The sequence below is a fragment of the Centruroides vittatus genome, unplaced genomic scaffold, assembly GCF_030686945.1.
Source record: "Centruroides vittatus isolate TY-2023 unplaced genomic scaffold, ASM3068694v2 scaffold_576, whole genome shotgun sequence".
NCBI classification, from domain to species: domain Eukaryota; kingdom Metazoa; phylum Arthropoda; class Arachnida; order Scorpiones; family Buthidae; genus Centruroides; species Centruroides vittatus.
The window spans coordinates 3,349,726-3,375,874 of record NW_027122713.1 but is presented as its reverse complement, the minus strand read 5'-3'; the positions used below and the strand labels follow the sequence as shown (position 1 = coordinate 3,375,874).

Here is a 26,149-nt window from a genome sequence, read left to right as displayed (position 1 = left end):
ACCCATAGGTCTGTAATCTAGTATTGATTCTGTTTCTTCATGGGGGCCCCCAACATTCTTCTGGCCCAGGGCCCCTTACGTTCTAAAGACGGCACTGATTGTAAGCATACTTAGCTTTAAAGATGTTAATGCGTGCCAAAGTCTTAGACTTCGAATAATGATATTTAAAGAAATTAAACGAATACGCTTTAATTCGAATAAATGTAAAAAATCTGATTGAAAAAAGGATGATCAGGTGATAAACAGAAAGGATGATTGAAAAAGACAGAAATCATGTGATACATTACGTGCTAGATGATTTCTCAGGACCCCTGTTCTAGACCGTACGTATGGTCTAGAACAGGGGTACATACATACGGTTTGTAGGTCTTTTGGGAATATATTTTCTCTTCCACTGTCTCGAATCTTCGTGTTCGAGTTCCAACAAAAGTTCGAAGTTTTTGGCGAAATTTACTGGAAGAAATTGTTCGGATTCTGGAGCATTCGAGTTCGAGGTACCACCTATATACATACAGGGTGGGCCAGCGAAAACGAAACGGCAGAGTGTTCGTGTTCGTCCAAGCAAAGCGCTCGGACAGGTCGATTTTACTCTCGAGGGGACATCTTTTGCAATAAAGTTTTTGAGATTCTGAATATTAACTAAACAAACATTTTTTTCGAAATAAATGCTTGTTTAGTTAATACAAAATAAATGAGTTTTTAAAATTTTTTGTTGTCTGTTGTATTCAGAATCGCAAAAACTTTATTGCAAAAGATGTCCCCTCGAGAGTAAAATCGACCTGTCCGAGCGCTTTGCTTGGACGAACACGAACACTCTGCCGTTTCGTTTTCGCTGGCCCACCCTGTATATGCACACGTTTGTTAAACGCAGTTCGTGACGGAAGTGACTTGTATATATACGTTAAATGATGTTCCGTAACGAAATTCGTGATTGTATCAGCGTACTTTTAAAAATAATAAACGTAATAGATACCTTCTGCCGCTCTGAATGTGGTCTCAGGATCCGCACACTACGAGAATTGTCACTAGAAACGAAATTCATGACAAAAATTTCTGTAGAGTAAGTATTTAGACTAATTTGACTTACGTGACAGTAGTTATTGAGAATCTCGTCTATAGATTTGGACTCGTGATAAAATTACAATTTTAATTCTTTATCCTTTAAATTTCTTTTGTAGAAAAACAACGAGAGTTCACTGATACATATAAAACACTTCAACAGTAATTTAATTACTTTTTGTGCACAAATTTTAAAGACAGTCGATGCGTTATCGCAATCTGGAACAAGTAGATCATCTCAACACGTGTAGATACCATATTAAACATCGATAACATTTTTTAAAAAAGTAACATTAGAAGATTAGCGACGTTAAAGAATAGACATTAAATTATTTAAAAAAAAACAAAAAGTCCTACGCATTTTCGGCTGGTTCCAATTTAACTCGTCTATAGCATCCGTCGGGTAAAGAGGCGCGAATAGCTGCTATATTTTCTACTTCTTTCTCCAACATCTCGATCTCTGATTCGTAATCCCTCATCCATCCGGCTTGTTTCCTCCTAGCGTCCCTGAGATCGGCCGTTTTGGCATCCAGATCCGAATCCCTCATCTCTTTCTCAGCTCTCAACAGTTTCCTTTCGAGTTCGTTTAATAGGGATCCATCAACGTCATCCAAATTATCTAACAATGGATATATATACAGTTAAGATAACATTATACGCAATCTGTAATTAAAAAGTACGTACCTAATTGTCTTAAGATGTCGTAAATATCGTCGAGAGCATCGTTAGCGTTCTTGGCGACGTTAAGAGCATCGTGTTTAATTTCTCCGGACTTATGTAGGACCTAAATTTAAGGGGAAAATTTCGTGTTAAGTAGATGAGAATGCAAAGCATTCATGTCGCTTCGTTTAAAAATAATAATTATTAACTTAACATTAAGTAAGGATGTAATGATGGTTAAAGATAATATTTGATTGAGGAAGAGCCTCGGTAATGAGAATATCCCGAGAGAAGTAAAAGGTATGGGATAAATTAATTTGTAAGAATTTTTACGATTTTCTCTATGGAGTAAGGCCTATAGTATTAGAGTTCAAATTTATTAAACTAAATCCCTGTACAGCAATGCATTGCAGAGTTGCTCTTGAATTTTTCATAGATGTGTTGACAACTATGAAAAGTCAAAAGACAACTATGAAGAGGAGCGTATTGTTCCTATTGATTTTCTCCCTCTTGCAGCAATATGAGATCACTGGGCATCCAACCTAATATTACTGAAAGACTAACAAACTTTATCTTAAATTCTCAACTTTTTCGCCGTTATTTTCTCCAAAAACTCTTACTAAAGAATATTGTACAACAAAGATTTTCTAGTACCTCGTGTGCTAATTGATTTTCGTCGGCAGCTTGTTTCTCGGCGCTTCGAAGTTTCTCCTCCGCATCGTCTATGTGAATGGAAAGTTCTTCTCCTTGTTCCTTCAGTTTATCTGCCAGAGCCATTGTTTTGTCTGCTTCTTGAAGAATGTCTTTAGCTTTCTAGTTGTAATAAAACCAATAAGTACATAAACCATAAGCATGATTATCTTTAATGATAAGAAAATATCGACATACTTTCGAAGCTTGTTCCGCGATCCTTTGAGCCTGTTGCGCTATGTCACGTGCTTCGAAAGCATCCTGCTTGGCATTTCCTAAGGCATCGTTGGCTTCTTTAGTTTTGTCTTCCGCTTCTTTAATTAAAGATCTGATGAAAGGTATATCTTTTAGAGAATCCTCGGCTTTATCTTTGCTATCTTGAACGACTTTGTCGAATCCTAAAACGTAAAATTTGGACAATAACTAAACTTTCCGGCATATTTTCGATTTCTTATTTTCTTTTAAGTTAACCTTTTAACGTTTCCAGAGTCTTTTGTGCGTCTCTTAATGTATCTTCTCCTAATTTAATTGCATCTAGAGCTTTGGCAAGAGCAGAATCTGTATCCCCCAACAACTCGTCCGTTAACTATCCAATGATTTTTTTATAATTAAATCCAATATAATACCAAAAATTAATTTAATATGATAAACTTGCCTGTTGTTGATAATTTGCAGCATCCAGAAGATCCTGCAAGCTTTCTAACGCATTCTGAAGTTTGTCGACGGTACCTTTATGTAAATCCTCTACTTCGTCCGCTTCTCTACGAATTCTTTGAGCCTGAAATAGTAAAGTTTTTAAAACTCATAAATCATGTAGTAACAATCTTTGTGTAATTCGCTTACCTCGTCAATAATATAAGCTGCTTCGTCTTTCATTCTTCTCTCGTTAACTTCAGGTATAATCAATGAATGCACGTCAGTGTACACGTCTAGTGCCTTGTCATAGGCTTCTTCGCCTTCTCTATGCGCATCCTGTGATAATTTTTTCGACCTGTTTATCATATCTTCTACATCACTCAGTCTTAAAGAAAAACTTTTCATTAATATACCTATTATATAGTGTTCGAAAAACAGAGGAAGAAGAAATTTTACTTTTTATTTAAGGCATACACTTCTCTGTTCAATTTATCTAAAGAATCTACAGTGCTTCTAGCTAATTGGAATGCTTCTGCTGATATATTTAAAGCGTCATCACTGAAAATCTTCACTTCAGCTGCCATCTCTTCGTGGCTAAAATTTAATAAAAGTTACTATACAGATCATATAAATAAGCATAACGTTGTTAGAATATACTCTTGAGAAACTAAGCATTTATAAGAAGTGCTTAAATCGATATATAATCCGTTTTAACTGAAAAAAATGACAGCAATTCAGCTACATACACTTTAAATATTCAAACAATTATCGAAATTCTCCGGATAATTGCATAAATGAATAACTTTTGAAGTTTATTTTGTGGTTGCTATGAATGTTTGTACTATATAAAATCATTATAACATCGAAAAAACGTGATTCATCTTATAGAAAACACGAAAAAAGTTGTACTGTATGAGAATAAATATATGTGTCAAATGGGATAAAAATCAGTAATTTGGTGAAACTGGCAACGTAGTGGTAATGTTTCTACAAAGAATCACCAGATTATTATTGATATGGCAAGTTAGGAATTGTACCACTTGATGACGGGACTTTTCCCGCCATCTGTGACGCAAATTCTCTCTAATAATGATATCCTGGTTTTTTTGTGGAAACATTAATACTACATTCCAGTACAGCCAAATTAGTGAACTTTATCCAGTGGCGCATTAAAGCTTCGTGGGGCCCAGGCAAATTTGAATTGGGGACCCCATGTGCAGTGTTGACTTGAGACATTTTTTTTTTTTTTCGAGGAAATATTTTCGGAAAAATATTTTCTTATAAAAGATTGGTTTGGAGCCTTGGGCCCCCAAACCAATCTTTGTCCTTTGTGCCAACCAATTGCCCTTCGTGCCCATAGGATAACGCGCCACTGACTCAGTAGAAGCAAAGAAGAGAAAATGTTTGATTTACTTTAAGTTTATAAGTTAATTTAAGATATAAGTTTTTAATTAGCGTAAGGATGTCTACACATCATTTCCAAGTTTATATGTAAGCTTATATCGTTATATAGATCTATATACATTACTATAATACAGAATGAATAAAACATTTGCAGAAAAAATTGCAGAAATAAGCAAACCTAATATCATGAGAACGTGTGAACTTAATGTGTCTGTCCACAAAACTCTTGCAAAAATAAAAAAACACTACAAGTATTTAAAATATTTTTAATATAGTTCTCATATTATAAACAGAACTCCCATATTAAGCTGACTCGGTCTGCTTAATATTAATTAATGATATATTAATTTAAAATATTAAATAAATTAAAGTTATAATTTTAATTTAAAATATTATTACCGAGGGGTAACAGACTATACTTTTATTGTGTATTTTTGTAATATATTCTGTAAGATTATACAAATTTTCACTAGCAGTTTTCAACCTTTTTCACTCGATTACCACCTGAACCATCTGTATATAGACTTGTAACACTAACCGAAGCTTCTTGCGTACCCGTAGGGATATGTGTGCCACTGGTTGAGAATCGCTGGTCTAGACACTACACATCATTCCTGGGTAGTGTTTAAACGCTTCCCGGACTCGTTTTTTTTTTTCCTTAAAGTTATGATAAAAACTCCTTACCTATCAGCCAATATCCTGGCTTCTTTAGCGATTTCGGACATCCTCTTGGACTGTTCATCGTGTTCTTCGGACCGATCCAATGCATCCTGTAACGCTTTGCGACATCGACTATCGAAATAATCTCGAGCGATCCTTAAACTCTCTTCGATCTGATTAATAATATCTTCGGCTTGAGTGATGTTGGAATCTGCTTCTCCGCTGCCTTTTTGTATATCTGGTATCTGAGACGAAACTTTACCTGCCGTGTTTTGAACTGCTTCTATCTTCTCTCTTAGATCCTTTAGATCTTTTATCAATGGGCTCTCTTGAGCTAAGAAGAGAGCGAGTTAATTTAAACCCGTTCGAAATTTTGGCGCAAGCAAGAAATATTTTTAATGACCGACCTGCAGCTTTCGATGCGTCTTTCACTAGTTTGTCCAGAGAATCTTTGACTTCGTACAGTTTTCTTCGAAATTCGAAATCGTCTGTTACTACTTCGTCGTGGTTTTGGATTTCTTCGATAAGAAGTGCCAACTCGCCCAATCTGTTCTGCACCTCTTCGGTTTCCTCTTCGATTAATGTGTAACACGCTGGACAATCTGTAAAATTACTCATGAATCTGTACTCATAAACTGTAATTTTTTAAAATGGCTTCTTTTTAAGTTGTTTTATTTGTTTAATAGAATAAATATTATATATTAATTGAGTATTTATTATGTTGTTTCGTAAGCCTTAGGAAATTGTGCGGAGAAGCGTCAAGAGATTGCAGGCAAATCTATAGTATGCCGGTTACATGATGCATCATTTCAGGTCTGCAATACTGTCAAACGGAAATTGACTGCACAAAATTCATATGCGTGGCGGAATCACTTTTAACTAATGTAAATCGGTATGTTGTGAGGATTGAATTTGTTTTCTTTTAATACTCAATATGCGGATTATAACAAGGGCGCAACACATTGTCGGTTTAAATGTTATTTTTAGTTTTATTTAAATAAAATTAATCACAACAATAATTTATAAAAACCTCAATCCTCAGAACATACCTTGTTGTGAGTTACAGAACTATGCAGCCGGGCCATACGTTAGATGAAAGTGATTCTACCACATATATGAATTTTGTGCAATTCATTTCTCTTTGACAATTGACAGTACTGTGTACACGAAATAAAGCATAGTATAACCAATACACTATATACACTTGCCCCTGATGCTTCTCTGCACAATCTCCTATTGCGTGAGCTTTGTGAAAAACCCATATAAGTAGGGTGTCCACTTAAACATCTAACCAAGGGCAAAAGAGATCTTTCCAGCGTCGGGTTAGGTTGCGGACTGCAGAGGACACCAATACACAGGATATTATGTTGCCGTCACATCTACCCAGCACAACATAACATACAGAGGATGCAGCACTATGATTTGAGTGGTGCAACATGATCTTAAATTTACATGTTAACGACTAGCACATTTTGTGGACCGACGAGCCACTGTTTTCCCGGAATGGAGTGAACAACTGTCACAATGTGCACCACTGGGCAGACCGTGCTCCACGATGCACGCGATATACGCGACACCAGGTGTTTTTTTAACCCTAAACGTCTCATGTAGAATTTGGTGCGAGAATACACTTGGGTCCCCTATTCATCAATGGTACCCCGAATAGTGAATATCCGAACGTTCTAAACACGACGGTGGACGAATGACTCGATAACGTTTTGAATATGTTTTTAATAGTGTTATGTTTATCCTTTAGTCAGAAATTATTTGTATGTTATGCTGAATCATTTTAAATCGATCCTCTTCGGTTATTTTTGTTCCGGGACAAGCAAGCACTACATGTGTACACTCGTGAAATGATAAAAAACCTCCTTTGCCTCTTGATAGGCATTTAAGTGGACGAAGAAAGACACAGATTGAAGTTCAGAGATAAAATACAAATCGATACGATAAAAGAGTAGTTGACAGATGAAGATGTAAAGAAAAAAACAAAGATGGCAATGACTCATTAAGGCTACTAACTCCTAATTTTTTGGATAAAGTGAGGAAGAAGATAAACTATCAGCTATTGTATTCAATTAGAAACATTTAGTTGATATAAAACAAATAAGTTAATTATATAAAAACTTACAACATGATATAGAAATATAACGAATAAATTTTTAAAGAAAAGCTTCGAAACCTTTAAAGAAAAAAGCTGTAGAAATTAATGAATTAATTTATTGTTTCTGAGTTAACAAAACTTGTAGAAACGGCATCATGAACACGCCAAATATATAACAGATAAGGGAGAATATAATAAAAAATTAAAACTTCTCTATGAGTAGAAGAAGAGGTAAAATCTGTATGTATAGGGCCAATATTTAAAAAAAAAACGTACAAAATAGTTTCCATTGATCAAATTCAGCATATAATGTCTCAAATTAAATGTCGTGACCACTACATGTGCGGTAAACTATAAAAAAGTTGAATAAATTTCAAGTAACGAACAATTTTGGCGATTTCGATCTGTCACCTGACCAATAGTACTATCACACCATCTAATATAACACGTGAGTTGGACTAAAACGTAGAAATTTGTCGAAATTCCTTTACTTGATAATAAAATCAAGTAAAGGAATTCCTCTTGTGCGGTAAACTTTTTTATAGTTTACCGCACAAGAGGAAAATAAATAAATATTTTCTTCTTAAAGTATTACTGTATATTCACCACCGATCAAGCTGTATTACGTATGTTTATGCATATTTGAGACACGAACCTACCAAATCATATCACAACTCCGGCATTCAGTACTAAATACACAGAATATCAATATTTTCTTACAATATGAAATACGATGTAATCTCCTACCTAGGCAGATAGTTTCTGTCGGAAACTTCTTATTATCACGGCAATGAGTACATTGACGACCTTGCATGTTAGGCCTACATGGACATTGCCCCTCGGAATCACACTGCAGCGAAGTTGATCCAACGGGATCGCAATTACACGCTAAAAAAGTGATTAAAATTCATAATTAATGCGTAATTAATATACTTAAACAACGGTTTAAGTACAATGGTAATTACGTTTGCATCCCGAAGAAGAAAACCCGTAATAGTAGGGTCGACAAGTGTCGCAATGCTTGCCGGTTACGTCTGGCAAACAGTGACATTGCCCCGTTCTGACGTCACAAGTCTGATTATACGACCCTATTGGGTTGCAGCTGCACTTCTCGCAGCCCGTGCCACTTCCTATATTCCAGTAACCGACCTCGCAGGTGTCGCAGCCTAGTCCCACCACGTTAGCTCGACACCTGCACTGCCCGGTTAAGACGTCACAATTAGGAGCACCGGTCTGCTGTACCGTACCCAAAGGATAACAGTTACAAGCTGAAAAAACACAGAGAGGAAAATTAATAATAGCTTGAAGACGAGTCGAATGGCTTATAAAATATTCAAGACTCACGTTGGCATCCTCTTCGGGGTACAGCCAGGGGATTACCGTAATATCCCGTCTTGCATTTTTCACAATTTCGTCCAGCTGTATTATAGATGCATTTCAGACATTCTCCAGTCGTCCTGAAAGAAATTACACGAAAAAAATACTTGAATTTCTAACGAATATAAGTGAACTTTCGCGTGACGAAAAGACTTTAAAACATTAAAGTTAATCGAAAGTGAAAAATTTATTTATTTATTTATTTATGCAATCTTACTTACGAATTGCAATTTCCCACGGCGTTAGGATCAATATTATCGTTGCACTGGCATTTTCTGCAAGGTCGAGGGGGGCCATAATTACCTTTAGGATCTCCGTAATATCCGTCTACGCACAATTCGCACTTTGGTCCTACATTATATAAAATTAAATTATGTATATACATACTTAAACTTCATATAAAGCCATGTTCTTAAATTGCTTTCAACGATAGGCAAGTGAAATTTGCCTTACCTATAGTTCAACTGATTAATAATTGTAAATTCTCAAATATATATATATATTATTTTTTACATCAGCAAGTGAGCTATATATATACATATATATAGCTCACTTTTTGATGTATTTAGTGCAGTGGTTTTTAACTTGGCTCTCACGACGCTCCGGGGTGTCGCAACAAACTTCTAGGAGTGTCACGAGTTTCCCCGCTACCCGATGATTTATTTTATGCTTAAATAAATTATTGGCTATTTCGTGTCACACCAGCCAAAAACCTAATTGCTTACTTTGTTGTGTCTGACTCGCGACTTGTTTTCACTCGTAACAGGTGCGCGTGATCAAAAACTAGTGAATTGCAGTGGTTTTCGGTCATCTAGTGTGTGTGATAAATCACTGATTTAGTGTATTTAAGTGAATTTTATTTGTTTGATTACTAATTATAATTATTTAGACGAGACGGGTAAAATTCTTCAAAAATCGGTGCCATGTCATCAAAAGTAGTTATATAAATTAATATTCGCATTTTATCCCAGATTTTATATTGAAGATAATGGCATATTCGTGATAAATAATCTGATTTCACTGATTGCAGTGAGCAAAAATTCTCTCTCCTTAAAAAGAATTTTTGCATTGTTAGTGCTGAAAGTCATAAGATCTCATCTTTAATTATTTTTGACGTTATTATTAATTTATTTTTCAGTTTGTGCTACTTCAGAAATTAATATAAATTAATTCATTTGATTGATAATGGCTTAAAACTAAATGTTTAAGTTTTATTAAGAGTGTATTTATTTATTTATTTAGTACAATGTGTTCACAACTTTTATCTGCATAAAATGAAAGACGTGTAAACAACCTTTGTAAATAAATGTAAAATTGAAATAATTCTTTTCAAAATTTCTGGAATAAAAAAATCATAAAAATGTTTTAGGAAACTAAGTGTTAAACTAATCTAACTCTCTTAATAGCAATCAATAAAGAAGAAAATAATAAAACAAAAAGATATTTATAGGGAAAGAAAAGACTTCATTTCTGTCCTATCGAGCTACCCATTATGGGTGGATAAATATAAAAATTTACAATGTAGTACGAAACGCATTGATTGCTGCAGTACCAAATTTTATTTATATCTAGTTGCATTATATATTATAAAATAATATAAACAGTACTTTACAGTGTTTATCAGTGAGATAATGAATAGAAGTAAAAACTTGTCTTTTTAAAAACAAAACTGTAAATATATTTGTTTTTAAAGTCAATATTGTCTTTGTTTCATCTGCTGACACCAAAAAAGACAGTTTTTTTTTTTTTTTTTTGTATTTTGGTGTGTGCGTTAGTACAACCTACGTGTGCATTTCAATTAAGGTAATGATAATTATCTTGAATATTTCAATGCTGTTAATTTATATTATAATCATCAGCTGAAATAATCTTTGAAATTAAAATTATTTTCTGTAAATATTTTCGCGCAATTTGTAGTATTTAATATTTTCTCGCACCTGTGACTTAAGCAGGAAAAGTACCAACAAACATTTGTTATTTTAAGCTTTACACATATTTACTTACCCGTATGACCTATCTCGCATTCTCTACAGGCGATCCGTCCGTCTGGAAGGACCACACAAGCTCCTTGATTCGGACAAGGGCAAGGTCGACAGTCTCCGGGAGCACCTCTCACCAACCCATAGTAACCTGGAGCGCACCTGTCGCATCTCTCCCCCACTGTATTGTGCTTACACAAGCAGGCACCTGCAAGAATAATATTGTATGTCGATTCCGACCGAATATAATAAACGACTTCACGTTAGTTTCACCTGTTTCCGGATCACAAGTATCGCCGTGTCCGCGACAACTGCAGGGCACGCAGGTATCAAAAACTGTACCACCGGGTGGATTTCTAGTGTACCCGGCGGCACACTTCTCACAAAACTGTCCGGTATGACTAGGAGGACAATGGCAAGTTTCGATCCAGGTGGCTTCTAACCTTCCGGGCGTTTGACGAGCAGAATCCAATCTCACGTTATCCAGATATCCGATGGCTTCGGGGAGGGGTTACAAGCAGAATTAATTGAAAATCACGAATTTCTGAACTAATAAACAACCTACTCACTTCCTGGGGTATAGATTCCACGTATTTTTATAGCCGTCACGTTGGATAAAACCCTCATGAAGTCGTGAAATCTTAGTCTAGGCTGCCATCCGAAGGAGGGGTGTTCGTGCAAACGAAATTTATACTTTTGACTACTCCGCGCTTCGGGCATCGGATTTCCTTGGCCTACGATGGGTGACGAGATCTTCAATCCTCCACCTTCTATAATAACATCTTCGGCTCCCGCTCTGGCTCCTTCTCCACTGAACCGAAGTTCGAACGATAGATATTGATTATAGGATGCTCGTTGATCACCCAAATAACAGACTAAACGAGGAAAAACGTGTCGATAACCGCATAAATTTGAAATATTTCAATTTAAATGGCCTAAATTACCTGGTGCAGAAAAATACATGGTGTGACTGTTCGTGGACCTGAGTTGTAACACCTGAAGATCGGGGTCATAATACACAGGTACACGTACTCCGTGATCTTCACCTCTCCAGTCTTCCTTATCTAGAAGACAGCGTAATGTTAAGTTAAACAGTTCAAGAAAAGTCATTAAAGTATCGATAATTACCGTTATTAAAGCTTGTATCAATAATAACTTGGTAGTATCCAGGAGTACTCCTGCATTTATTCGAATGGCCGTAACAGAAACAAGAAACACATCCGAATTCATTCTCTTCTTGCATATCAAAATATCCCTCTCTACATCTAAGATTATAAATTTCCGTTAATATTCGTTAAGATTTAATTTTAAAATCCTCTAATTATTCACCTGTCGCATTTATGTCCTTCGACGTATTCTTTACATCTACAACTACCAGTGGTAAGCTCGCATATGGGAATTTCTTTGATTATTCCGGCGGAATTACAGTCACAAGAACTGTAAAAAATTAATTAATTAATTAAACAATTATACCGTAAATGTTTTAAACAAATCCCGCAACGAGTTGCTTAACTTGCTCGGTAACATTTGGTGGCGCCATTTGTTCCGATATTTTATTTTAAAAACTTTATATTTTTAATTAGTATAAAAAGGCAAAAAAACTAAATTTTGAGGGCAGGTAGGGATGGGTTTTATAAAAAATTGTAAATGTTAATAACGAGTAAAAATGTTATTAAGTCCAACGGTATTCGAGGTGCACACGAGCCCCGTTATCTCCCCACCTCTCGACCTTCAATTACCAAAATTTAATAGCATCGATCCCCTAATACACAAACCTCCCTGCAAAATTTCAGAAATGTTCGACAAAAAGCACAAAGTTATTAAGCTTCAAAGAAGGTGAACAAAATCGTACCCCCATACACACATAAACATACATACAAAAAAAAAACGCCATTTTTTGCATTTCTAGACATTTCAAGGTCCCGAGTCCAAAAAATGTAAAAATTTTCGGGGGGCATTTTTTGATCGATCGCCATACTTTCCATCTGCTAACAGAGCCAGGAAAATAATAATAACTAAAATCTACCTGCAACCGTGAGGAGACAAACCGAAATAATTAGAAGAGCAACGTTGGCATCTCCTTCCTTCTACGCCTGGTTTGCATTGGCATTTTCCTTCATTATCGCACTGAAGAGAGTATGATCCTGGGAAAAAATCATCCATAATTAATAAAATTCTGATAAATTTATACCGAAAATTGTTAGTTTTAGTATCAGCCTACCTAAAGGATCGCAATTACAGGGTGCGCATCTTCCATCTCTCCTTCGAAAATGGTTTGGCTTGCAGTTTTCGCAGTGGGGGCCGTCTGTGTAATCTCTGCACTCTACACAATGACCTCCATGCCCCGTTCTCTCCCATAATTCCATATCGAAGTAGCATTTTTCGGATCGGCCATTACAGTTACATTCTGATAGAAGAAAAGGGGAGGGAAAAACAAACAAAAATCTGATTAAACAGACGATACGGACGGATTTTAATAAGACTACTTAATTATAAAAATATTACATAATTGGCACTAAAGGTGGGAGGTTAAGCCGCCATCTTGTGTTAAATTAACCAATTTAGAATATACTAGGCGAGTAGCTACGATATCTATCCACAGCTTATATTCGCGCTATATCATACTACAGTAAAGTTTAACTATGCTGTAGTATAGTATTAGTTGTTAGTTTTCGTACTACACAACACTATAGTATTACCATATAGTACGGCAGTACTGTATACTGTAGTGCACTGTAGTTTATAGATTAATAACAGCATATAAAAGAATCAATGCCATAATAAGGTTCTTTATTATGTTGAGTATTTATCATCAATAACACAAATTCTATCACCTTTATCATTTTCTTATACCTTTAACGAATGTTTAAGCAGTGCAAACGAGGGATTTTCACATAGCCTTAAAATTCAAGTCGAATCAATTTATCTGTATAGCTAAATTAATTAGAGATAAGTTAATGTAGCCCGTAGTGGCAAGTTCTGTATAGAAATTACTGGTTACATTTCATCCTTACACAGCAGTTAAAGTTACCTGCTCCCACCTTTATTCCACCTATCGTCCCACGCTTAAACATAACAAAAATTGACATCTGTTGTAAAACAGCGAGGAAAAAATCAACCCCGAACAAAATTGGCACCCATTTTAACTAATTTTTCAAGTGTTAACGCGGTCCTAATTCCCCTACACGCATTCAAAAAATAGTTAATTAACGACGAGCGAAAGTTTACTTAAATGTAAATACACAAAAAACAAGATCATACTTTCGCTAACGAGACATAAATATTAATGTATATATCCTACAAGTTGTTAATCACCTCATGGGAGTGTCAGCGTATAAAATCTACACCTTTTAACGTATGAAAAAGTCCCTTTTTACTAATTTATAACCGCTTACCATGTCGGAAAAGTATTTTCTATTATCTTACCTCTACCCTCCAGCCTTTGTTGGTGTTGATAAGGGGGCGAAGCCGCATCGATTGACAAAATTGGCACAATGACATACAAGAAATACGTAGAACACTTAAGATAACGGCGAAACATAACGAAAAAATGTTAAACACCAGGATATATTTATCGTTTTATACATAAATCGATGCTCGGAAGTGATTGCCGAGATCAACATCCGCGAGAATGACAGCAGAAGAGGGAAAGTTTGTAACAGGTGTCCGACTTTTACAAGTACAGTAGTAGCCAACCTACTTCCTGAACTGGGACTCTTCCCTCCCTACTCGTTTTTTGTTTTGCAAGTTGCCATTGGTGGAAAGCGTACACGGGAACGGGGATAAAGATTCGTGACGTAAGAACTTACATCGAACACGTTTAATAATAAGAGTATATGCGCCCTGTAAACTAGATTTTTACATCGATTTTGTGTAGAAGAGAGAAAGAAGTTTACCTTGGCATTGAAAAGCCTTATCTACAGTTGCCTTCTCCCACTGTACATCATTATGAGACGGTAAGCATTCGTTACAGTCGGGTCCCGTAGTGAAATGTTGGCACTGACATTCCAGTACTTGAATTCCACCAGGCAATGCCTTAGGCAAGCATTGACTCGCGTGCCCGTTACATTCGCATCTGATAAAGGTGAAAAAGAAAAAAATAATACAGTAAAATTAATAAAGTTTATACAAAAATATATTTATGTTAATTTATTTTAGTAAGCAAAATTCTATTGGTTAATTTATTCTTTCAAAAAATTCATCTAGCGAATGACAGATGATGTAAGAGTTCTGAAAACGACGGTTCGATTTTTAAATTTTAGAAACCGTTAGAAACCGTTAGATTCTAATTGAAGAAACCATTGTGTTAGTTTAATTTCTTCCAAATAATTTAATATAAAATCTCAACGACGAAATGTCGACAGTCGAAGATAAAGTTTCGAAACAGAAACGAAAAAGGGCGGAAAATTATCTCTCAAATCTAATAAATCACGTCTCACCCGAAATTAAAGAAAATCTAAAGGAGATGGTAAGAGAAAACTATGAATTTTACTTGCGAGAGGATTAATATTTTGATTTTAAGCTATGCATGAATCCTGAAAAGATAGTTTGCCTAATTATTCTAAAAATAATATTTTAATAATAAATTAAAGTAATTTCATAAATATTTTTACGAGTTATTCGTTGATTAATTTATGCAAATATTTGTAATTTTAACACGAGAAATCGAAGCAGCGGGTAATTTAATGTGCGATTCTAGAGTTAAATATTATTTGCAGCCTTCTACTCATTACGACAGTCATGAAAATCCATAATTAATAAGATTTCAACGTAGTTTGATGCGTAATTTTGCTTATTTTCCACGACTCTAAAGCTCCATTTTATTATTGCAAGCCTTCTAAACTTTTAAAGATTCGACGAACAGCTTTAAGATTTCGTTATAGAGCTGGGCATCGTATATAAGATAGTTTCTAACGTCTTAAAATCTACAAAAATAAAATTTGCATTATCATTTTGTTCTGTAGAATTGAGTAGACATATTCCAGATAACAAACAGGCTTTGTAAAGCTAAGTGTTGCCTAATTTTAACTCTGATCTTTTGTGCTTTCTTAACACAAAATATATTAATAGAGCACGTATAAAATTTGTAAAAATTAAGTAAAAATAATTCAAATTTAACTTCACAAAAAGTTCCCTTCTCGATGTTTCGCTTGGGGGTAAACTGTTAAAGCAAAACAAAACAAAATAAATCCTTTCCTCCTCCTCCTTCCCTCTCTTTTATCTGATGCAAAGAAATAAAAATACGTAAAATGTATAGGGAGAAAAATAAAGAGAAGAATGAGGAGAGATGGAAAAGGAAGAAAATGAGAGAGATAACAGACAGACAGGAGGAGGAGAATTCATTCTATGAATTAAATAGAGTCAAACTTCCGACACAACAGATTAGAACATAGAAAAATGCAGGTTATGTTCCATGCATTTTTGTTTTAAAAAATTCCCGAAAAAATGTCCGCTGTTGAAAGTTCAACTGTATAAAGTCCTGAAACTAAAACTGCATCACATCTAGTCCTACATAAATCCGTTTGAAATATTTAATTTTTACTAGCTAAATACTAAATTCGATTCATTTACAGAATTTTATATAATATTCAAACGTGTAAAAGAAAATTAAATTCCGAATTAATTTTAAAAAATTCGAATTAATTCCTATATTCTATTTTTCTGCTTTAGAAAAAATATCCTTCTATAGTGAAAGCCGTGTATTTAGGTGACGAGAAAGCCATTGATCTCTTGTTAGATGCCGGTGACAGTATCAACGTGCAAATAGCGGTGAGAGCTTACAATTTAAAATGTATTTTTATCAATTTATTCTTGATTAAATGTCCATCATATTCTTATATTTAGGATGGCACTACTCCACTCATCATGGCGGTCGAACGAGGTCACGTGCATTTAATTAAGAAACTCCTAGAGGCAGGAGCCGATCCAACCGTTCTGAGAAAGGTTCGTGTAAGTTTTCCTCATCTTTAGGCATTGTTTATTGAGTATTTAATCTCTGACCCTCGACGTCGTCAAGACACCGATACCTTGACGACGTCGATCATCAACTCTGATATTGGCTCGTTCGATCTTCTCTAGAGATTTTTAGAGAAATTGGGAGGATGAGATCCGAATCACATAGATAAAGTAATCTTTTAAATTATAAAAGAGGCTTATAAAAATTAAAATTTGGTTTTAAATACGTCTTCGTTCTAGCACGGAAATACCCTTCTAGTACTAGCAGCCGGTACGAGTTGGGAAGCTGGAATAACTTCAATGTTCTCGCGCCATGACATTAATATAAACCATCAGAATTTGGTAGGTTTTTAATGTACTTTTGCTGTTTTTACACAATTTTTAGCTTTCATTTTATTGAATTAACTCCATTTACAGAATGGGAAAACGGCCTTGATGATAGCAACCGCGCAAGGTCATATGCAAATAGTCGAAATACTCCTCTATCGTGGTGCGAATTTGCTGCTTGAAGATCAGGTAAACCCTAATATTAACAAAGAACTTTTACACAGTATATATGTTTAATCGTACTCTTGTTCATTGGAGAACTCAGTTACAATCAAGCACATTCGAGCATTTTGGCTGGTCACAGGTGTGATGTACAGCACTGTATAGTACATCTAGTTATCTGATGAAGAGCCGAACATTTTAAAAGTACTAGTTTGAGCTCTCGAATAGAACAGATAAGATGAAATTTAATAAACGAAGTCCAGACTTAGTATTTATATGCTTTACAGAAAGGAGCTACAGCGTTATGTTACGCCGTATTCCACCAGCATTCCGAAATAGCGCATTGCTTATATCAGAAAATGGATTACTCCTTCAAAAATACCTTCGTCAAGGTAAATTTTTGTTAAATTCTACAGAAATATTGTATTTTCATACATAAAACATTTCCTAATTGTACAGAGGAGGATCGAATTACTGACTTGTCCAGCAGCCACCTCCTCATTCCTTAAGGATATATTATTCCCAGTTCTATTGCATATACGTCGCAAGATGAAAAAAGGAGTTACACTTCTTCATACGAATGGCATCTTTGCCAACCTGGTAGAATGTGCCGAGAAAAATGTAAAAGATGCCGACTTACTATGGACCTTGTTCCATCTATCGGCCTGCTTGATATATGATAAAGCCGATTATAGTAAGTACATCGTTGAAGAATTGGCCGAAGATTTCGTAGAAGCAAATGCTCCAGAACTAATATTAAAGGTGGCGAAGATTTATAAAGAGGAAGATCAGTTTCAATTGAGATGCGCCGCTCTGTTACCAATTCAAGCGGTGGCAGAAGTCGAAGCTGGTAGGAGATGGTTAGAGAAGAATTTTACGTTTCTGACCCCCTATGTAACAGAATTTAGTACCCATATTTTCATCCTAAACTACTGGCAAGAGAAGGAGCAAGTTAAAGTATCGGTGATATGGGAGAGATTTAAGGACACGTACCAGAAAATCTGCGTTAAAAGTGGTGACTTAACCACAAATTTAATGATAGCGAAAGGTTCGAAAACAGAGAAAACGAACAATCAGAAGATAAAGAAAATGAGGACGAAACTATTCGTTAATAGTAACAGATACGTTAAAATTAAAGAAAGTGAGAATGAGGAAACGGGAACAAAGCGTAATTTGGATCCTTACACTCGGACACGAGAGAGTGAGGGTGACGATTTCGAATTGGCAGTACGTAAGAAAAAGGGTAAAAGCACTCCCGGAAGAAAAAACAAGTCATCGACATCAAAAACAGACAAAAATAGAAATGGTGCAAAGTCCATCAACACTTTCTCTCAAAAGCACGGGTCTGAAATCAGAGAAGACGACTGGTCACCTAATATTAATTACTGGGAAGGACCACGCAATCAGTTTACCGAATCGGAATCTAGTCGTTCTGGTGGTTGGAAACGACACCCCGGAACCTATGCCAGTGCAGTTAAGAAAAATCTAAATAAGTCGATAGATCTAGAACTAGACGAATATTCTAAAGATTTTCCCTCGATTTTATCATCATTAGGGTGCCATAAACATTTAGACAAAGTAAGTTGGTATATACGGGCCGACCCAAAGTCGGTTAACTATATTTTTTTGCAGGAAACTCGGCAATTTTTAAAAATGTTTTAAAGTGTAATTTGAGTATTGAAAAAGAACACCTGACTTCGAACAATTTTTGCAAATTTAGTAAGTAATAAAGTGTCTGAACAAGACAGTAATTTAGTCTGTAAAATGGTTAACCGACTTTCGATCACCCCGTATATTTAAATTCCTGGCTTTCGATATCAATAATACCGAGTCAAGTTGGAAAAACCATATATTTTGCTAATTTGTGGTGTTAACTTTCTGGTAGCCGTCAGAAAAGTTGGATGGCACACGGGGTGATTTCATCTCGACCAGGATATTTACGAACGCATCAAACGTCGCCAACGATTCTTCCTGCTATTTATGGGATCTTCACAAGGATAGTTCTTCGCCTAATCTGGAATCTGCCAACATTACGTTCTCCGACCTTCCCTCGTCTGATTGTCACTTTACAGAAGATAGGGCCGATCCCGAAGGCGGTTCCGAAACTTCAGAAGATCGAGTTGAAATTACAACGAATGACGACAAGGAAGATCCCGAATCGGAACGATTCGTACAGTTACTGTCCGAAGTTTTAACAAACTTGATGAGGATGTTGATGAGGAAGTGTAGAAATTCGTTGGATGCTGGGATAAATGTCGCATCGAAATCGGGGGAAGAAATCGTCACAGAATGGAGACCGCAATCCCAGAGATGGAAACCTCTTCTACGTAAACTCTTAGCAGAACCTGAGAATCAAAGGTGTTTTGTCAAATCCGCTTTCTACGTAGAACGGAAGGAATGGACTCTACGCCAAGGGTAATCAGTTCGGTTTTCTCACTATTTACTCACATTTTATTCACTATTTACACACTTCTGTTCAATATTTACTCAATTCTGCTCAATTTTTACTTATTTCTGTTTACGTTTACTCATTTTTCTCAGTTTTTGCTCAACTTGCTCACTTTTTACTCGCTATTTACTGTCCTATAAGTTCGTTTTAATTTCATCGTTACCGTTTCTTAATTAATTTCACATTTCGTATTTTCAGAAAAACTTCTACTTACCTCGGCTTTTATGATCGAGAGGAGGTTGTAATTAAGAAAATATATTCCGACACTTCCTGCAAAAAAACGGCACAGAACATGCTTCGCTTAACGTCCAATGTGATTCATCATAAGAATATACTTCCTATACTTGTAAGTGAATTAAAATTAAAATATTGGCTATACTTTCAACCTTAACCTCAGTTAAGATGTGTTTGATGTAACATAATTCAGCTTTCGATATATAAAAATATCTTTATTTTTTAAATAATAAGTTTTGATTAAATAAATATAAAACATACTAGATACATCCAATACACCTAATTGCTGAGAACATATATTTATTACGTATAACTAACGTTTTCGGCCCACTTTATGGGCCATCCTCAGGTTACAGTTGTTCGATTCTAATACAAAATCGAACACGTTCAAAATTAAACTAAATTAGAACATACATTTTAAAATTAAACAAATAGAACAAGTATAACACCAAATAATAAATAAGAAAATCCAAATAAAACACAAATGTAAATGCAAATTATGTATATTATGCAAAAGAGCCCCCACAGTATATAGGTTGATTAGAAATGACAAAGAAAGAATTGGCGATAGAGAGCAGGCAGGAGTTTATGCGATTCCCTACAAAAATGAGCAATTGGGAATTGATAAGGACTACGTAGGGGTCACCAATAGAAACCTTAGAGTGAGGATTAAAGAGCACCAGTATGATGTCGCAAAAAACAAGTGTTCAACAGCGTTATCCAGGATTGCGCAAGCCGATGGTTCTGTTGTGCAATGGGAGGATGCCAAAATTCTTGCAAAAGTACACTCGCCAACGTTGTCATCCATAACGGAGAAATGCGAAATTTACAGAGCGGGTTTGTCTGGCAGATGTTTAAATTATAAAGATGCGACGGGGTTACCGTCATCATGGAAGTACATGGTAAAAAGTAACACACATAATAATGCTTCTACAGAGGCTCAGTAGATATCTGGGCTAAAGGATAAGGAATTTTTCCTTAATGTTTACGGCCAGTCACCGTATTTTATTTGCATTTACATTTGTGTTTTATTTGGATTTTCTTATTTATTATTTGGTGTTATACTTGTTCTATTTGTTTAATTTTAAAATGTATGTTCTAATTTAGTTTAATTTTGAACGTGTTCGATTTTGTATTAGAATCGAACAACTGTAACCTGAGGATGGCCCATAAAGTGGGCCGAAAACGTTAGTTATACGTAATAAATATATGTTCTCAGCAATTAGGTGTATTGGATGTATCTAGTATATTTTGTAAGAAGGCTGAGTTTGAGTTAGTGATTAAATATAAAACGTTTTTAATATATAGACAAATGAGTCCAAATAACTATAATAGAAAACGGTTACAATTAGAAATGTTTAAAAATTCAAATAGTTTTATCCATTTTTAACTTCTTTAATAAAGCATTATCTTTAGACAAACATACCTTCAGCACTTATCAATGTTTGGCAAATAAACTTTTTTAAATAAAAAAACTCATAACGGCTGAGAAAGTTACGCAATTCAACTCTCTCTGCTAGAATTTTTTTCTTTATTGTTTGAGTTCGGGGATCTCAAAACGTCGAGATTTGCAAAAAAGGAGGGTCAATGCCTACTATATTTACACAAGTATTCAATATAATTTAAATTTTATGTTTAAATCTTACAGGAGGTGTGCTATAATTACTCATGCGGGCCAGTATACACGATGACAAAACTATGCGAATACAATCTACAAGAATATCTACCACTCGTACAAAAGAATAATTTACTACCAATCGTTGGTAAGAAGTTGGTCCATCAACTTTTCGAAGGTCTTGAGTATTTGCACAGTCAGTCGATCCTGCACGGTCGATTAAAGGTAAGGTTTCGTTCCTAACGCACTTATGACGTTTTGTTACGCGTTAACAGACGTAATTACTCTTTCGTACAGCCAAACAATGTCCAAATAGGCACGAATGGCAACCTGCTTTTGAGTGATTTCGGTCTGTTAGACATGTGGCCGCCTCTCTGCGGAATTTTAACCTATTCTTCTCCTAATGAAGTATCTGGTAAGTACGCTTGTCGACAGGAACCAATGGGAATGTAATGATAACTTTTACGCCATCAGTTTACAGCTGGAGATGTCAAGAATGCGTTACGGCTATAAGTACATCGGTGGCCAAATCTGCCTTTACGGCCGCTTCCGATATACAAGTATAAAATCATCGATGCTTCCATTAAACTCTGCGTACACTTTACTACATTTTAGTGTATTTACAGGTTGCTGGAATGCTAACATACTTTATTTTTACTGGCCTACATCCTTTCGGTTCCAATGATATTGAATGTCAAGTGAAAATAGGTGAAGGTAATCCCATATTCCAATATCTTGGCCCAGAATTAAACGATTCGGTGGCTTGGATGATATCTTACGAACCGACCACCAGACCTACGGCATGCATGATCTTAAAGTGAGTTTAAAAAACTTCTATTTTATAGAGTAAGAAAGGAATTATAACAAAGTTTAGGATATACAAAGCATCACCCTAATAAGTGGTGATGCTTTGTATATCCTGCGACGTTTTACGCGGCTTAATATTAAATCAAACCTTTTGCAGCCATCCTTACTTTTGGAGTTCTCAAAAAAAGCTGGACTTTCTGATAGCCGTAGTCAATCAACCCGAAATGGATTCAAAGTATGTCATATGTGCCGTGTTCGCATTTAAATTGCACCGGTTTTATCAGAATGGTGTACACCTTTACGTTACTTCGACGCTATTTTCCTCGTCCCCGTTATAAAAACATACCTCGATGGGAACGATTAAAAAGGGGTGATATCTTTTAAGACATTCGGACTGATATATTACACTTCTTGAAGGTAAGTTAAGGAAAAATCGGGAATAGACGGGTCGAGAAAAATATTATGTGATCAAGCAGCTGGCTAGGGAAAGACTGGTAAGAGAGTAACGCGCTACCTCCCAGCCACGAACTGAGGGACGTAGACAGAGGAGGAGCATTACATCGAACTGGCATAAAAAGTATACACTGTTCTGACAAGACCAATGCATCTCGAAGTATCTACCAATCGTAGTTTCTAACAGGTGCTGGAAAGAAATCGAAGGAAGAACAGAATTCACTCGCTTTGAAAACTGGGTAATAGCGAATTCTATAATTGAATTTAAACCGTAAATCAGCATTTATTTAATTTATATAAGTTGAGCTTTTCAAATTCATCCGCAGATCTCACAAGATACCTACTCAGGTCAGCATTTTGAAAAAATGTCGGGTCTCCTTCGACTCATATCGAACTGTATTAAACCTTATAATTTACTGTAAGCGTACATTTTAATACGAAAATTAACAAATTGCATATTAAATGAAGCAAAAACACGTATATTTTACAGATCAGACGAAGTTCGAACCATCCTGAACAATCCAGCTTTCTATTTTACGGAGAATTTTCCTTCGTTGGTGATAAATATATATAAAGTTTTGCTTCGGAGTGATTGGAAGTATAGACCTTCTCTAGCCTCTTTTTTCAACTGAACCCAGAAAAAAATGTGGAATTTTTATATATAATTAAATAGCACTCGTTCATTCAATTTTACTACAAAATTACATACGTTTTTTTTATTTGGAAAGAGTGTGAAAAATATTTTTATCATATTTAAATATGTAATAAATGTATGACATTTTTAAAAAGAATAAATTTGTACTTATACTCACATTCCACCTATAGTTAAATCGGATATGGCGTAGTAATACGACTTCAAAACGTGGGGCGCTCCATAAATTTCGTCCCTAAACGTATTCAATCTGTCGAGTGTCAGTCTAATATCCTTCGCTTTAACCCACTCCTAATAAATAAAACCCGTCTGTAACGAACTGTCAGTTTAATCCCGCGCTAAAACAGGTTTTGGAAACGGACCTACCTGTAACTCGGTGCTGTTTTGAAACTGGTAAATCCTCTGCCTCCTCGCTAATGTACTAAAGATGACGATACCCCCGGTTAGGGGTGAAATTTCGCTATATTCGGACGAACACAGGGGTTTAGTTTGGTTATATTCTGTTAACCAAGTGCTATTCGATATGCCGTACGTCTCTAGACAGGATGAACTAAAATATTGATAGGGTGACCATGGACTCGACTCCGATTCTCTTCGATAGATGGCGAAACTCTCCGGTCGACTGGAGTAGAACTCGATAGCGATGTGAGAAATGATGAAAGTTTTCCCTAAAATACAGGAAAAAATAATTAAAATGTAGTTAATTATTTACAAAAACAATTTAATTAATTAATTATTCTAGTTGATCCTAAATCTTAACTCATACAGCCATTTTATAATTATAACACGAAAAATGTAGAACTAAACCAAAATATGGGGTAAGCTAATTCTGATGCAATAAGCATTTAAGGTTGTAGAAGGCATTAGATGAAGTAGGCCTGAGAGGCCCCTTCTGTAAGCAGTATCACACGATACACGTACAGTACAAGATCTCCCACTGGCTTCCAGGTATCAGTAAGTATATATTTATGAGTGTTTGAGGCCTTAAAAGAGTGAGGCTTTACACTTAAAACCTCAATTTTATATAATAGTAACAAAAGATTCATTTATCAGTATCAGAAATAGCAATTATTGGACATTTATTTCTCAGCTGCATAGCATCTTTCCATTGAAAGATGCCATGAATTTATCATCTTATCGTAGCATTCTAGTGTATCGTAGAACGATTTATTTATCATCAATTGAACATCAAAATTTATAAAATTGAAAATAAAAGCTAGATTTAAAACATAAAATTATAATTCTAATTTGAAAAATTCTTTAATGAACTTTAAGTTTAAACTGTAGGGACTTCCTAGCATATTGGCTATTGAATTATGTAAATCAAAACTAACTTAAATACCTTATAATCCATTAATTTGTAAGTAAGAGTTATAAAATATAATAAACGTATAAAAGTATAACTGAATTAAAAATTCATTTAAAATTTATGATTTTTTCAGCATTTATATTAACTATAAACGATTCTTTCTATATTATCATCGAGGATAATCATTTTCTTAAACTTTAAATTTTCCTTTGGGACTATTTAATTTTAAATTGCTGAATTTTCTGACACTAAATCACATCTTTTAAGACATTTTGTATTAAAAATTAAGGTGTTTAAATGTAAATTTTGCTTTATTTAAATTAGAAATCTTGTTCAAACCGAACGGGGGCACAATTGAATCGAATGAACAATTTTAAAAATATACAACGTGACAGACAAACTATAAATTAAAATTAGTACACAAATTATGACATCGAATGTTTTAAGGTTTCCATTCGTTGAAAATCTTACGCGAAAATCACCATTTTTAATTAATTTTATTCAAATGCAACTGTTTTTGAGCTACTTAAAAATTAATATTTCTAAATATAAACCTAATTCATCAAAATTTTATAAGAAAAATAATTAAAGAATAATTTAAGTTAATTAATTCTCAATTTTTTAAAATTTATTCATACTATTTTAATATGAAAACTGCAGATTTGAAGGCGAAATCTCTCTGCAAGATCGGTAACAATGCAGAGAAGACCGCTTTACGGGCGCCAAAACTGGATAATTTTTTAAAAAGTTAATTAAATTTTAAAATAATTTCTTAAGCAGAAGAAACTAATTAAACATTTAAACGTAGTTTTATACTTAAAACTGTTTTTCTATAACGAAACATTACTAATTAAGCTTAATTTTACTGTAGACCTACCTAGATGCAAAGTAATGTTAACCTGATTTGGAAACTGCACCCCTTCGTTCATAGTTTCGCTCTGCCACCAAGTAGGTTTACCCTTATCGTGACTGTCCGTGATGTAGGAAGGTGGATGAGACAGACGTAGCACGTGCGCGTCGCACTTCCTGCACTCTTCGACCACATGAAGGCAATATTCTATCGGTTCTTTGACACCGCAAGTATTAGTAGCTTCCACTAAAACATTGGAAGCAACGTTAGTAAATGGGGGGAAACAATACTTAGGTTGCCCATTTTCGTCGTAACAAGGATCGTCGTGGCATAGGATCAAGGATAGACGAAGGAGAACGACTATAAAAGTTACTTGGACAGCTGCAGAGGGCATTTGGATGCTGACATCGCCTGTGTGTAAAGAGGAGGTGGAGGAGGAGGAGACGTGGAGACAGACTGACGGTCTTTTGACCCTCTTTTCGATTGATGATCCGCTTCGTATGCGCTGTTATGCAGTTACAATGCATTGCGGATAGTATAACCTTTATTGTATTTAAAAGCATTATTTCCCCCAAACTAAAAGTTATAAAAAAATAATAATAATATATTAAAAATGCGATGTATACTGTTTTGTGTTTTATACACTTATATATTCACTAAATTTGAATATTTATCTGAAGGTATATCATGTGGCTAGAAAGTTAATTTTATAAGTTTTAAATTAATAATAATAAAATTGCGACTTCATATTCTTATAGGGAATAGCT

The 26,149-nt window shown here is 35.0% G+C and overlaps 2 protein-coding genes across 7 annotated transcripts; one reads left to right on the top strand and one right to left on the bottom strand.

The window, feature by feature from the left end:
- Positions 1-1,200: 1,200 nt before the first annotated feature.
- LOC136989496 (laminin subunit gamma-1-like) lies at positions 1,201-25,878 on the bottom strand. Of its 2 annotated transcripts, XM_067287671.1 has the most exons (26): positions 25,410-25,878; positions 23,590-23,891; positions 23,384-23,514; positions 14,466-14,644; positions 12,791-12,976; positions 12,596-12,713; positions 11,899-12,006; positions 11,698-11,834; positions 11,514-11,633; positions 11,139-11,444; positions 10,843-11,067; positions 10,595-10,777; positions 8,812-8,941; positions 8,558-8,670; positions 8,179-8,481; positions 7,961-8,101; positions 5,517-5,711; positions 5,134-5,443; positions 3,502-3,639; positions 3,253-3,430; positions 3,065-3,187; positions 2,881-2,995; positions 2,608-2,807; positions 2,374-2,532; positions 1,744-1,843; positions 1,201-1,678 (listed from the first exon to the last, which is right to left on the bottom strand). In XM_067287671.1, the coding sequence occupies exons 1-26, from the start codon at positions 25,774-25,776 to the stop codon at positions 1,413-1,415; spliced, it is 4,833 nt and encodes a 1,610-aa protein (XP_067143772.1). In that variant the 5' UTR covers positions 25,777-25,878; the 3' UTR covers positions 1,201-1,412. The 2 variants fall into 2 exon arrangements, with proteins under 2 accessions (XP_067143772.1, XP_067143773.1); XM_067287672.1 differs by lacking the exons at positions 14,466-14,644; positions 23,384-23,514; positions 23,590-23,891; positions 25,410-25,878 and adding an exon at positions 13,996-14,337.
- Positions 14,821-23,378, top strand: LOC136989497 (uncharacterized). 5 transcript variants are annotated; one of them, XM_067287675.1, is made up of 14 exons: positions 14,821-15,037; positions 16,240-16,338; positions 16,414-16,512; positions 16,765-16,866; positions 16,942-17,040; positions 17,301-17,405; positions 21,345-21,536; positions 21,609-21,726; positions 21,786-21,871; positions 21,938-22,128; positions 22,276-22,353; positions 22,759-22,810; positions 22,898-22,989; positions 23,062-23,378. In XM_067287675.1, exons 1-14 carry the CDS (start codon positions 14,924-14,926, stop codon positions 23,201-23,203), a joined length of 1,569 nt encoding a protein of 522 aa, XP_067143776.1. In that variant the 5' UTR covers positions 14,821-14,923; the 3' UTR covers positions 23,204-23,378. The 5 variants fall into 5 exon arrangements, with proteins under 5 accessions (XP_067143776.1, XP_067143774.1, XP_067143777.1 ...); XM_067287673.1 differs by having other exon boundaries at positions 16,414-16,518; XM_067287676.1 differs by lacking the exon at positions 17,301-17,405 and having other exon boundaries at positions 16,414-16,518.
- Positions 25,879-26,149: the final 271 nt, after the last annotated feature.

What these genes read in the sequence shown, in the direction of transcription:
- LOC136989497 (XM_067287673.1), top strand. Translation starts at nt 14,924, where the DNA reads ATGTCGACAGTCGAAGATAAAGTTTCGAAACAGAAACGAAAAAGGGCG. An exon ending in CCGTTCTGAGAAAGGTTCGT is followed by an intron (nt 16,519 to 16,764) that starts GTAAGTTTTCCT and finishes TCTTCGTTCTAG; the next exon opens with CACGGAAATACCCTTCTAGT. An exon ending in ACGGCATGCATGATCTTAAA is followed by an intron (nt 22,129 to 22,275) that starts GTGAGTTTAAAA and finishes AACCTTTTGCAG; the next exon opens with CCATCCTTACTTTTGGAGTT.
- LOC136989496 (XM_067287671.1), bottom strand. Translation starts at nt 25,776, where the DNA reads ATGCCCTCTGCAGCTGTCCAAGTAACTTTTATAGTCGTTCTCCTTCGT. An exon ending in GACAGAAACTATCTGCCTAG is followed by an intron (nt 5,712 to 7,960) that starts GTAGGAGATTAC and finishes GTAATTTTACAG; the next exon opens with ATTGTCCAGCGTGTTACACA. An exon ending in CTGCAAATTATCAACAACAG is followed by an intron (nt 2,996 to 3,064) that starts GCAAGTTTATCA and finishes ATCATTGGATAG; the next exon opens with TTAACGGACGAGTTGTTGGG.